General features: G+C 39.0%; 1 protein-coding gene across 1 annotated transcript in view; it reads left to right on the top strand.

Moving 5' to 3' along the window:
* Positions 1–6,714, top strand: part of LOC105663762 (uncharacterized) — a 46,610-nt gene extending 39,896 nt beyond the window's left edge. The window contains exons 2-4 of the mRNA XM_076538918.1: positions 5,947–6,057; positions 6,144–6,278; positions 6,541–6,714. Of these exons, the coding sequence (XP_076395033.1) occupies positions 6,013–6,057; positions 6,144–6,278; positions 6,541–6,693 (333 nt within the window). The 5' untranslated portion in view covers positions 5,947–6,012 and the 3' untranslated portion in view covers positions 6,694–6,714. The remainder of the gene's footprint in view (positions 1–5,946; positions 6,058–6,143; positions 6,279–6,540) is intronic.
* Positions 6,715–13,646: the final 6,932 nt, after the last annotated feature.

Here is a 13,646-nt window from a genome sequence, read left to right on the forward strand (position 1 = left end):
TGCTGGAGCGTTTTCCGCAGTTCTTCCAAAACTTTCCGCCATTTTCCCGCTTTGCACTGTTCCTCTGCACTCGCGCACGTGATCACGTATATTCCCCTGTACCCGCAACACTCCCAGCACTTCACTGCACTCCCATAACACTTTCCCAACACTACACCGAATTAATTGTCTATCTGATAATTATTTCTTCTTATTATTTATTTATTCATTAATCTACTAATCACTTCACTATTTATAATAATTTATTAGTTAATTATTAATCGCGAACCGGCCTTTACGCTCTACGCTTTCCCTCGCGCGGAGATGCCCACATGTTCGTACGATATATCGAAGCATGCTCACCGACGCCATTATTGATTTACTATCAAATCATGAAAATACGAAAACAGTCAAAACTAATCACCGCGTGCATTCAATATGCCTCATTCGCCTTTTCCCGCACTCTAAATCCCTAATGACATTTACATTATTAATTAATTAATTTAATTTCTGCGACTTTCTCTCGCAACTTTGACATGTCGCACGACCACGTGTTCGCACAAGTCCTTCTTCGAGGGCAACTTTCACCCTTAAATTGCACTATTTTCACTCGCGATATATAAAAATAATCGTGTTTAAGTCGCGCACATATTTATTTTATTCCGCGATCGGCCCGAACACTCGTTTCCTCGCTTTCGATTACTCATGGGTTTACACCCCATGCTTTCCCTCGCGTCCCGTGGAGGTCGCCGTTACCGAAATTTCGATTTTTATTTATAATTTATTATTTCACCTCCGATTTTTACAAAACTTCACCGCTCACTTCCCCCACGGTCTCCCCTCACTTCGCTACATTATTTATCATACTTTAACCACTTTTTCCCACCAAAATTGAACTTTATCGCGGAGCGACCCCCGAACACGTGCGCTCGCCACGACAGCCAGCCGTGCTTTTTCCGCCACGACAGCCAGCCGTGCTTTTTTCTTCGTTATTATACCTGCCTTACCGCACTGATCTATTCCAGTGTCGCGTGCCCAAGCAGGTGGTGGGAGAACCTGCCTCTTTCCGTGTCACTGATTTCCTTTAGTGTTTGCGCCGTACGGGTAACAGGTAGACCTTTCGAAGTAAACAAAATCTCCAATCTCAGGGCATTGACCGCAGAAGATGAATCAGCTGTTAGACGTCGCTGCTTGGCATTCTTTATTTACGAAGTATCTGCGACAGATGAAATGATATAAATACATGATTATTATTGCTCGTATTATATCGACTATTGTGCAAAATCTTATTTTGTCGAAGCTCCAGCTTATTTTTTACCAAATAACTGTAGTAGTTGCAACTAAATACTACATTTTGTTTGAAAAGCATACATTACCTGCAACGCAATACCCTTTCAATGCACAAAGTGATCTTTTTCTTCTCTTTCGTAATGAGGAATTACACGGCGCATTCCGCGAGATTCGCTCGATATAGTGTACCGCCATACGCACGAAAATTCATTTCCTCTCTAATTTTTCGTTCTAAAATCTGTAACAAATTATTAGTACGCAAAGAAATTATGATAGGAACCCACTCTTAGCCAATAATACTTCTTTTATGATATTTAAATTTCAACAACTTTTTTTCACTTTATTATTATTTAAAAAAAAAATATTTGTTAATGTTAATATTGTTTGAAAAGAAGTATTATCACACGATGGAAACCACGAGAAGGTGGTGGGCTTCTTCCATCAGGATGGGATAAAATGGGACAGGATGGATGATATTGGATAAGATAATTTGGATAATTGTAATTTCAACCCACCAACAAGTCAGTAGGCACACGCCAAGCAAGGGCATGCGGGACGCCGTCCGCAACTGCACTTCACAGCCCAGTCCGACGGCGGGTTTTTCGAATGTTTGCCTGACCTTCGGTCACCGATCTTTTCCGTTTTTCCAAGCGCTTCCTTTCTTTTGTAATATATTCGGGTTCCCTAATAGGCATACCCCTGTTGTACCGGCTATTTATATATTCCGGTAGCATGCACTCCATAGAAAATTTAATTAATTTTGGTTCCATTTCAGTTTCCCAAAACTTGTCCTCTTTTTCAACGGTTGTGCATTTTATCCCTTTCCGCGTCCAAATGCAAAATATGCAGTACGATCTATCCGTTACGTGCAATTGTCCTTGCACTTGGTAAAAGTACTGGTGAGTTCTGCTTAGCGCAGTACTTTCTTCATCTTCATATATGCGTCGGATAGACGGAATCGTTTTAATAGCTTCCTCCGGAAACAAATTTTCGGCTGTTTTGGGGCATTTTATTTCTACGATGCCCTCTTCATCGATGACACCATACGGCGATGCTTCTATGAACGGATGAGAACTATCGATGAAGATTCCGCATTCTTTAATATTTTCCCCTGTATATTTCTTCAATTCTTCACGGGCAATTTCTTCGCACTCTTGCCCGTATTTAATTGCAGGAACGTTAACAATTTTCGGATATATTAATCGTTTAACTAAGTTATCACATAATGTGCTACTTTTTCGACGGCACACACTTCCGAAATTGGATGCTGTCAGAAGTTTTGATTTGTAAATGTACCACTGTAAATTTTTTGATTGTCCAATTGTTTCCATTTGGACACCATCTTTTTTTCTTTGCCAATTACGGAGCACTGCCATATGTTTTTCTTCCTCCAACTTATAAATATTTTCATCCATGTCTAGCCTTGTAGCGATTGCTCCATAATCATTATCTTTTTCGGAGGGAAATTGTTTGCGGACACGTGTCGCGGTTCCTGTTTCCTTTAGTTTTCGAACATTTTCTTCATTTTTCGTACTTCTGCTTCTTTCCATGTGTGATAAAATTCGTGACGGTTTCTTCTTCGTCGCTCTATTTAATGTTGACAATGGTTCCTTCGTATTATATTGTAACACGGCAGCAGCACATCTTGCCATGTACGAACCTCTTTGGCTGAAATTTAACCTTTTTCCACCGACGTATTTGGCAATTACGCTATTGAAGCTCTCCACAGGATTGTTATTGCAGTTATATAATAAACTTTCTGCGTGAGCTGCTAATGGCTGAAGTATTTCTTTTATTAGTTGATACACTCCCATATTCTTCAACTGTGGAACGATGTTTTTTTCATTTTCTTTGTTTTGTCCATTGCAGAAGTAATTTATTTTATTACAATCTGCGTGTTCGCCAAACACGTGGTTTGGAACATTGTAAATGTCGTAGTATAAATTTTTAATTTTGGTGCTGGTTGATACAGTTTCACTGCTTCTATATTGTGCGGCTTCTACAATTGCTGTTCGCATCCGCCAAATGCTGCTTTCCACAGCTGTCCTCAGTGTACCTGGAGTCGTCTTTTTCACGATTTCCTTCATTTTTCTACAAAAATTCCGTAATAAGTGATTCGTGCATTCAATTTTCTTGACACGAATCTCTGTCTTATACGGATCTGCGTCTACAATCTTTTTGTACGCGCTGCTATCTCCGTCAGCGATTAGCGTGGAATATATTAATCCACGCTTTTCGACGCTGGTTTGAAATCCTTCTACAATGGCATCGCTTTCCATAGCGGTGGATGTTCGGCTCTTGCTCCAATTTTGAAAACACACGTGTTTTCGTGGTTCTTTCTGTCTTTTTGCAGCACATTCGCAAATTTTGCATCTTTATTCCGCACACCAATGAATAAAACTTTTCGGGTGTGATATCCAACTATCACACTAACTCCTGACGCAGAGTTATAGGCGCCGGTGCGAAACGATTTCTTTATCCAGCTCCCATCAGCGACGACGGGAATGTATGGAATTCCAGATTGTGGAGCAATATCGCCCCTTTCAACAGCTAATCGCCTTTCTTCTTCGGCCGCTGCTTTCATTTCTTCTTCCGCAGCGGCAATCAACGAATTTGCTATTTCGTCATGGTGTTTAACAAATTGTCTTTTCAACATGCATTTTATATTCATTGCTGCCAACAATTCTTCCATTTGCGCATAGCTACCCCCAGTAAACATTGTTCCAGCCACGGCACTACGGTTTACGTCCATTTCTTCAATTTCGTCGGGTTGACTGTGAATTTCCCCTTCATAGTGGCACATAGTGCACACTACCTTGAGGGTAGTCTTCAAGCCCGACTGTTGCATGCCATTTATCTGCAAGTATTTTATCCCGCAGTCTTCTCTATTGTCGGCATGATGGCTCATTTTCTTCATCTCTTCAAACATGTGCTGCATGTTTACGATGTTTAATCCCTTTGAAAAAGACGGCGTTTCTTCTGGCCGGGTTGAAGTTACTTCTTCTACGGTCCAGGTACCGTTTTCGCCATCTGAGGTGTGTGCTGATATCGTATCTTCTGAAGTTTCTTCATTTTGTGCTATTGGTACTGCCTCGCATGTTGAAAACATGGAGGCCCTTCCGTCGGATGTTGACGGCTGATTTCCGTACTCCTCAGCAATGTACTCCTGTATTTCTTGTCGGAGCATCTAAACCTCATCGCTCTTTATGAAGTTTTCCTTTCTTGGAGTACCTCTTTGTTGAGGCGTATAATTTTCTTCTTATATTCGGTGCACTCACTTTCGGTGCACTCACTTCCGTTGCGCTCACTTCCGTTGCGCTCACTTCCGTTGCGCTCACTTCCGTTGCGCTCACTTCCGTTGCGCTCATTTTCGGTGCACTCACTTCCGTTGCACTCACTTTCGATGCAGGCACTTCCGTTGCACTCACTTTCGGTGCACTCACTTTCGATGCAGTCACTTTCATTTTGTTACGTACGCCAATGATTTTTACTCCTCGAAGATGAATATTCTAGAATAGTCGAAGACCACCGTGAAGCGAGAGTTTAGTCTTGCCTAGGTTTTCCAGTTACCAGGGTTTCCTTATTGGGCTTCGCTCGAGAACATCTAACGTCTTCGGACCAACGCGATGAAAATTCGTTAGACGAAAACGTCGCGTTGATTCGTTCCCACCGTCTCCACCACTACTCGTTTTCTACCCATTTTTGAGTATAAAATGGATTGTGGAGAAGACGCCTCGGCCCCAGTTAATTCTCGAACGTGGACTAACGAGGAACCTCTGTCGGAGTTTAGTTAGATGTTCTCGGAGTATTTCACGTCGAATTAAAACTAAGTCACTTACAAGCAAGATCGGGTTAAAGTCCCCTTCGAGCAACATTAGTAACCATACAGTACGTATAGTTTACTGTTAGGCATTTTACTAAAGTACTTTCGGGCCCCCGTTTCGCCTGTTTTCCGTTAAAATTAGGCAGGATTAGATTCTCGCTTTGTCGGAGTCGAAACATTTTAAACTCACGTAAAATCAAGTCAAGATCATTTTTGTAAAATCACCTTAACCGACAAATACACATAACCATTTGTAATATCGGTTTTAGGAAAGAATATATTTTCAAACTTTTATTTTAAACTTAATCTTCGCCTGTGTCAATTATAACCAAAGTCCTAACAAACCCACCAGTCGGTGTATCCTAACCGCTCGAGGTATACTGACATATCTTTGTTACAAGCACAAAATACTAACATATCCTGTGACACCCGGCGTTAGCCATACGTCGGTTCGTTCATATATCATTTCCTGAAGCTCCCGGCGTTAGCCATACGTCGGTTCGTCCTCGCGTCCTAACCTTTCCTGTGACACCCGGCGTTAGCCATATGTAACATCCCTGGAGGAGTCTTTTCTTCTTTTTGTTTACCAGTATGGCAGTATTGCGTTACAATTTTATTACCCACCGACTTGAAATAGTTTAGTTACCGACAGTATAAACTATTACCGACAGTATGTCAAGCTTATGTATTTAATTTCGACGGTCGGTAATCAAATATATACATATATTTATTTTTATTTTCAATAATTATTTTATATTTAGTAAGGATAATGTAATTTACAAAAATAATCAAGCTAAGTTAGAACAATTAAAAACGAAATTAATGTATTATTAATTATTAATGTATGGTGGAAGTAAGGGACAGTGGTGGGGTGCATAGCTTCGAACCCCGGCATCGATCGACGATCCAGCAATTGAAAAATGACCATGGACAAAATGACAAGTGTGCAGAAAGGAATTGAAGAAGTAAGTAGTTTGCGTATAATGTCACGCGTACGGTGTCTTGCCAGTGTCAATTACAAATTTACAATATGTAAATTTTTTATTTCTAGATGGACATAGTTACAAATGAAGAACAGCAGGAAGATAAAAAACAGGAGGAAAAAGTGGAAGAGCCAAAAACAGATACTGTAAAAGAAGAGCCGTCCCCACGTGCCCAAAACACACCAGTAATGTCTGGAAGAAAAGTAAGTAATGTGTTTCACATTTATTTATTCCGATTTATTTCCCTACGATAAATTATGTATTCGCAAAAAAATTATTATAACTAGCCCGGAATGCTTTTAATTCATTATGGATATTATTTACATCAAAGCTTTGAGCAACCGCGGATTTTATCAATAAAATTAATTCTTCGACAGTCTTCAAAACCTTGTCCCCTATTTTATATACTATATATATATAATATATACATATAGAATATTTTACATTTTCATTTTTCTGTTTCAGATGCGAAAAATAGTAAAACCGCCGCCAGAGGCTCCGCGGCAGAGGAAGAGGAGGCTACCGCGGAAGAGGCTACCGCGGAAGACGCTATCGCGGAATATGCATTTCTGGTTGTACGATTTATGGTGTTATAAGAAATTAAAAACAAAACAATAAAAAGGAATAAATATTAGTAAATGTTGTACTGTTTCCTTTGCGGACCTCATCCCCTTTCGGTCGCGATATTCATTTCGGGTCAGTTGTTAACAATGTTAATGCGTTGCTAACTTTTTTGTTTTTAATTACGTAGACGTAGACAAGTTTCGTTGAATTTTCAATTTAATTAAATTAGCAAAAATAAATGTCTGTATTGAAAAGTCGGTAATCGAATTCCTGCGTCGATCAATTACTTCTGAGATACCACTCAATTTCGATCAGACTCTCGTGTGTTACAAAAAAATAAAATCTATACTTTTCTTCATTATTGTTTTTCCGGTTTAAAATTTTTCACACGTACACAAATATACTGCGTTATTAAGATATTCATAAATCAGGTTTAATTAAAATATTTTAAAGAGATCCTCCTAAAGTATCCTTCCTAAAGTGATGTAAGTGTGAAGTATTTGCAATAAATAAAATCTGTATAGAAATTATATTTATTTATCGTTCATTGAAACACATGTAGGACAGTGACATTTTTTACAATACTTTATTTTTTCACGCTTTGTGCATTCCGTTTTTTGATTACTGTTATTTGCGCGTCAACCCGCTCGTTATCTGATGTCTTTTATTCAAATAGGAGTGGAGGAAACTCCCTCTTGATTTGTCACTGATCTTGTTCCGTATTTGCTAGATCAGCTGTTACTTCTTCTCTGCTTGATTCGGGTTTTTCATTTACAAAGTATCTACAACAGATAAAATGATACGATTATATTAAATATTATTTTTATGTAACAACGAGGTTAAACGGTTATCGTTTAACTCCTACAATAATATATTTTTTTTTTTTAACGTGGGGGAAATCTTCCAAAGATACCCCGCACCCTTGGGGGAGGGTGCGGGGTATGTGGGACTTTTACCCACTAAAACCCCCACGATGGTCCTTCTCCAGCGCATGAGTGAGACCCCAGGAACTCTTAAAGAACACGATTGGGGCCCCTGTACCATTTCTGTCATCCCGTGGGAGATCGGAAAAGACCTACCTCCCATAAAACCAAAACTAATCCTTACGGCAGTGCCCGAACCACCGAGGCACCACCGTCCCCTCTGGGGAAGCGTGCAGGGCGTCCTGGGCCCCCACCCAGAACGCCACTGCCCTTGCACAATAATAATTACTATAACATGTATGTTAGCTTGAATGCATTTTTGGGGAATCGTTGAAGTCAATTAGCCGTTGGTATTTTGTCCTTGAACGATTTATAAATGGGAACGATGTTCATTATGGATGTGGCCACAGAGTGGGGAAGGCGAGGATGCAGAAAGAATGAACGAAGTCCGTGATATACAGGGTGTCCCGCAATTAGTGTAGGACCCGAAAAGGGGTGGTAGGTGGGGCGATTCTGAACAACTTTTTCCTTTGCCAAAATATTGGTTGAGGCTCCATTTTCGAGTTATTAGCAAAAAACACTGGCCAATGAGAGCGTGCATAGACCGGGCGCGCGAAAGCGTGAGCGACAGCTTCGAATATGACGGCCGATCGTCGTCGTGAACAAACGTATAGATACCGTCGGTATAACGTCGGTATATCGTCGGTATAACAGGAAGCTATTAGGTGAAAGGTAAATTGAATAATGAATTAAGAAGTTAAGAATAATATTAAGTTCTTCGTAATTCGTGAATGGGAGATAAACCAATTAGTTGTTGTATACCCAGACCAAGTATCTTGTATTTATTTTAAGCCTTCAAAAAGGAAAAAGAATAAATTCACGAAAATTCATTCTGTCGATTATTCTAATGAAGCAAATGAATGAATTCACGTTTCAAAACGAATGAGTACCTTCCCTACGAAATGGGATAAAATTGGAATAAAATATCTAATGCAGTACCTCATTGAAGTGAAATAAATCAATTGCTGCGTACGTATAATTTTAAAAATACGGAAACAACTTAAATAAAACTTACCCATTGATTCATGAAAAAACTAGCTTCGATAAAAAATATTTATGTCACCGGGTAGATCCACCGATCAGAGCATCAACAGCTGATATCCTGGCAGGGTCAATGAACTCTCAATTTATTTCACTGTCTCTTTCTAATAATTGCACAACATAAGCACGACCGGTAAACGGACCGAATGAAAACGCGTGAACGATTATTCATAGATATGTATGTTTAACGATACGCTATATTCTCATTATAAAGTATCCGAATTGAGGAATCGATATTATATTGTATTTTATTAGAAGACATTGTTAGACTGGCCACGGATCGCGGTTTCGTTCTCGATCGCGAGGCATACGTCGTGAACGGTTGCCATGCAACGATGATCTGTTGAACGACTGCGGCGTCGATCGACAGTCATCGTTTATTATCGAAAGAAACGTGTCGAAATAAAATGTATCGTTGGTTTTAATCAAAAATTTTGTTTTCTTGCTTTCAAGATAATATAGTTTAAATTATTTCTGAATATTCGTTTATGTGTTTTCATTCGTCGTATTTATGTGTTGAACTCACAGTGAAAATTAGTGAAAATTAGTGAAAAATGACAGAAAAAAGTGATAATGAAAACTAATAATGAGAGATGACAGTGATAGGTGACAGTGAAGTTTCTTGAGAGTTTTTTCAGAGTTTCTATTATTTATGAGAACAGTAAGGATAGGTGGATCGACCCAGTGACAAAGATGCATTTTCATCGTGATTATTTGCGGTTCAATGGGTGAGTTACATTTAAATTTATTAATTATTCAATTCAAATTTTTATTTGTTGAATAGAAAAGCTATTTAATTTTTTAAAAATGAGAATTTGATCTTTTTCATCATCACAATATCGAACGAAAATAATTTTCCACATTTTATCCGTTACTTCTTTGCCATAACGAATAAACGTATCCAATAAATTCGATTTATTCTGATTTCGTTATTTCTTATTCAGGAATGAATGGTAATTCAAGAATAATCCAGATTTTTTATTCATTATTCGATGTAACTTTCATCTAACAGCTTTCTATTATACCGACGTTATACCGACGTTATACCGACATTATACCGACATTATACCGACGCGGTATCGATACATTTGTTCACGACGACGATCGGCCGTCACACTCGAAGCTTTTGCTCACGCTTTCGCGCACCCGGTCTATGCGCGCTCTCATTGGTCTGTGTTTTTTGCTAATAACTCGAAAATGGAGCCTCAACCAATATTTTGGCAAAGGAAAAAGTTGTTCAGAATCGCCCCACCTACCACCCCTTTTCGGGTCCTCCACTAATTGCGGGACACCCTGTATAAAAACAATATCTAACATATATTATTGTTATTTTATGTATATATGTAAGATATTTATAGACGTAAATATAGTATTAATTACTTTAATAATCTGTAACAATAAAAATTATTAACAGTGCAAACAAAATTTTTATTCACGGATGGATTCTGACAAATCTATCGTACGATGCCCCTGGAAAACGATGTCACACGGCAGTCTACAGCGGGAGTGCGGGTACGGTGGGCGGTTACTCAGGAATAGCTCCGAAATGTGCAACTAATTACGACCTCTGCTTTATAGGAAAGAAAAGGGTTGAAAGTGCTTTTAGTTATTTGCGGTTTACCAGCGTCCAGAAACTCGATGGATAGCATGATCTATGAGTACAATTGCAGAATGCAATTGTCAACCATCGGTAGAAGTCGATGGTACTGCACTTTACAGTACAGTGCGACGCCGGACTGTTACAACCTCTGTATCAGATTTTTTAAGCGCTCTCTTTCCTCTATTATGAATGAGGCTTCCCTAATGGGCATACCCCTGTTATACCAGCTGTCTATGTACTCCGGTAACATGCATTGTATGTAAAATTTAATTAATTTTGGCTCCATTTCGAATTGCCAAAATGCGTCGTCTCTTTGGGCGACAGTGTATGTTATCCCTTTCGTGGTCCAAATACAAAATATACAATATTTTCTACCTGTTATGTGCAGTTGGCCTTGCACTTGGTAGAAGTATGTATGTGTTTTGCTTAGCATAGAACCTGTTTCTTATGTAAATATCCGTCGGATAGACGAAATCGACTTGATTGCCTCTTCCGGCAACAAGTTCTCAGCGGTTTTTGGGCATTTGATTTCAACGATGCCCTCTTCGTCAATAACACCATCCGGTGATGCTCCCAAGAATGGATGCGAACTATCGAGAAAAATTCCACATTCTCTGATTTCTGTACCTATACATTTTTCCAGTTCTTGGCGGGCAATATCTTCACATTCTTGCCCGTATTTAACTGCAGGTACACTAATTATCTTCGCATACAATATTCTTCGGACCAAGTTCGCACATAATGTATCACTTCTGCGACGACACACGCTTCCAAAATTGGACGCTGTTAAAAGTTTTGATTTACAACTGTACCAGCGTTGATTTTTGCTTTACCCAATTGTTTTCTTTTCAATAGCATCTTTTCTTTCTTGCCACTTCCGGAGCATTTTCAAATGTTTTTCCTTTTCCAATTTATAAATATCTGGATTCATATCTGCTTGTGCAGCGTTTGGTCCATAATCAAAATCTTTTTGGGAGCGTAATTTTTTTTGTGCTCGCGCTCCAATATTCTTTTGACGTTTTTTATTAACTATGGTGTTGGCACGTTTTCTTTTCTTTTCCATATTGCATACAGCTGTGGCCGGTTTCTTGTTCATCCTGATACTCAAGCGGGATAGCGCTTCTTTGGTGTTGTATTGTAATACAGCGGCAGCACATCTTGCCGTGTACGAACCTCTTTCTCCGAGATTCAGTCTTTTTCCACCAATATATTTGGCGCCGATCTCGTTAAAGCTTTCTACGCTATTATTGTTGCAGCTGTATAATAAGCTTTCTGCATGAGCTACTAATGGTTTCAGTATATCCTTAATTTGTTGATATATTCCCATATTCTTTAATTGTGGGACATTTTTTTCGTTCTCTTTGTTTTCCCCGTCGCAGAAGTATTTTATTTTATTGCACTCCGCATGTTCACCGAAGACATGGCTTGGCATGTTATATATATCGCCGTATAAATTTTTAATTTTTTCGGCGGTCGATACATTTTCTTTGTCTCTATATTGCGCGGCTTTTACTATCGCCGTCCGTATCCGCCGAATGCTATTTTCAACAGCTTTCCTCATACTTCCTGCTGTTGTTTTTTTGCAATTTCTCTCATTTTTCGGCAGAAATTCCGTAATAAATGATTTGTGCATTCAATTTTCTTCACACGAATTTCTGTTTTGTGCGGATCGGCATCAATAATTTTTTTATATACGCTGCTGTCTCCATCAGCGATTAGTGTGGAATAAATCAATCCCCGCTTTTGCACGCTGGTTTTGAAACCTTCCACTATGGCATCGCCTTTCATAGCGGTGGACGCTTGATTCCTTATCCAGTTTTTGAAACAGACATGTTTTCGGGGTTGTTCCTTTCTTCTTATAGCACAATCACAAATTTTGCATGTTTTGTTCCGCACTCCAATGAATAAAATTTTTCTGGTGCGATATCCAATTATTGCGCCAACTCCCGACGCAGAGTTATACGTACCGGTGCGGTATGATCTTTTCATCCAGCTCCCGTCGGCAACGACGGGAATGTGCGGGATTCCAGAACCTGGAAGAATATCTCCTCTTTCAATAGCTAATTGTTTTTCTTCTTCAGCCGCTGCTATCATTTCTTTTTCTGCTGCAGCAATCAACGAATTCACGATTTCATCGTGATGCTTTACATATTGCCTCTTCGACATACATTGTATGTTCATTGCAGTAAGAAATTCTTCCAATTGGGCGTAGCTGCCACCAGTAAATATCGTACCAGCCACGGCACTTTGATTGATATTCATTTCTTGAACTTCATCAGGTTGACTGTGGATTTCACCTTTATAATGGCACATAGTGCACACTACGCTGAAGGTTGTCCTCAGGCCCGACCGTTTTATGCCGGTTATTTCCAGATATTTTATTCCACAGTCTTCCCTGTTCTCGGCATGGTTGCTCATTTTTTTCAATTCTTCAAACATATGGCGCATATTCACAATGCTCGAGCCATTGTAGATAGAGGACATTTTTTCTGACTCGGTCGTTCTTATTTTTTCTATTAGTAAATTTTCTTCCAGGTCTGAATTATCCGCGGATATGGTATTATCCTCAATATCTTCCGATGGACAATAAATCCCATCGGATGTTGACGGCTGATTTATAAATTGTACATCAATATTTTTCTTCTTGTTAGTTATGCCGTCAACATTTTCCAATTTTTTCTTCTGAGGGGCTAATAAGCATTCTCTTCTTTTGCGCCACGCCCTTCTTTGTGAATATCTTCTTCTCGAAAGGGGCAATTTTTTCATAATTCCTTTTGTTATATACACATTTTCCACCGTTTACAGGTGTACAGTTAGTACTGTACATAAGTGTACAGTTGTGTACACTTATAGTGTAATAAAAAAAAGGAAATAGAAAAAAAGAAAAAAAAAATATTATAATTCGCGGTCGTTTTACCTTATTTGTACTTTTGTACGTTATCGCAGTAAAATGTCGCGAACTATACTGTGATATATTTTTTTTCCGGTTGGAAAATGCTTGGTGTGAAGGCATTTGTTTATTTCTCGATACTTGTATACAGGGTGTCTCACAATTCGTGTAACTCCTGTAAAGGAGTGGTAGAGGATGTAATTCTGAATAAGATTTCCCTTTGCAAAAATAGGCTTTGAAGCTTCGTTTTTGAATTATTAACGAAAAGCATGCACCAATCATAGCGTGAGGATTACGCGCGTTGAGAAGCGGGAGTGACAGCTTCGAGTTTATCGGCTGAACGTGAACGTGATCAAGCATCTTTGCCTCGAAATAGTAAAAACTTATAATAAGAAGTCTTTACATCAAAACTCAGCTAAATAATGAACAGAATAATTAAGAGTAATGTTCATTTATTCATTCTCCATGAATACATGATAAACGAATAAGTGAA

This window comes from Megachile rotundata, chromosome 2 (assembly GCF_050947335.1).
Source record: "Megachile rotundata isolate GNS110a chromosome 2, iyMegRotu1, whole genome shotgun sequence".
Classification (NCBI taxonomy): Eukaryota; Metazoa; Arthropoda; class Insecta; order Hymenoptera; family Megachilidae; genus Megachile; species Megachile rotundata.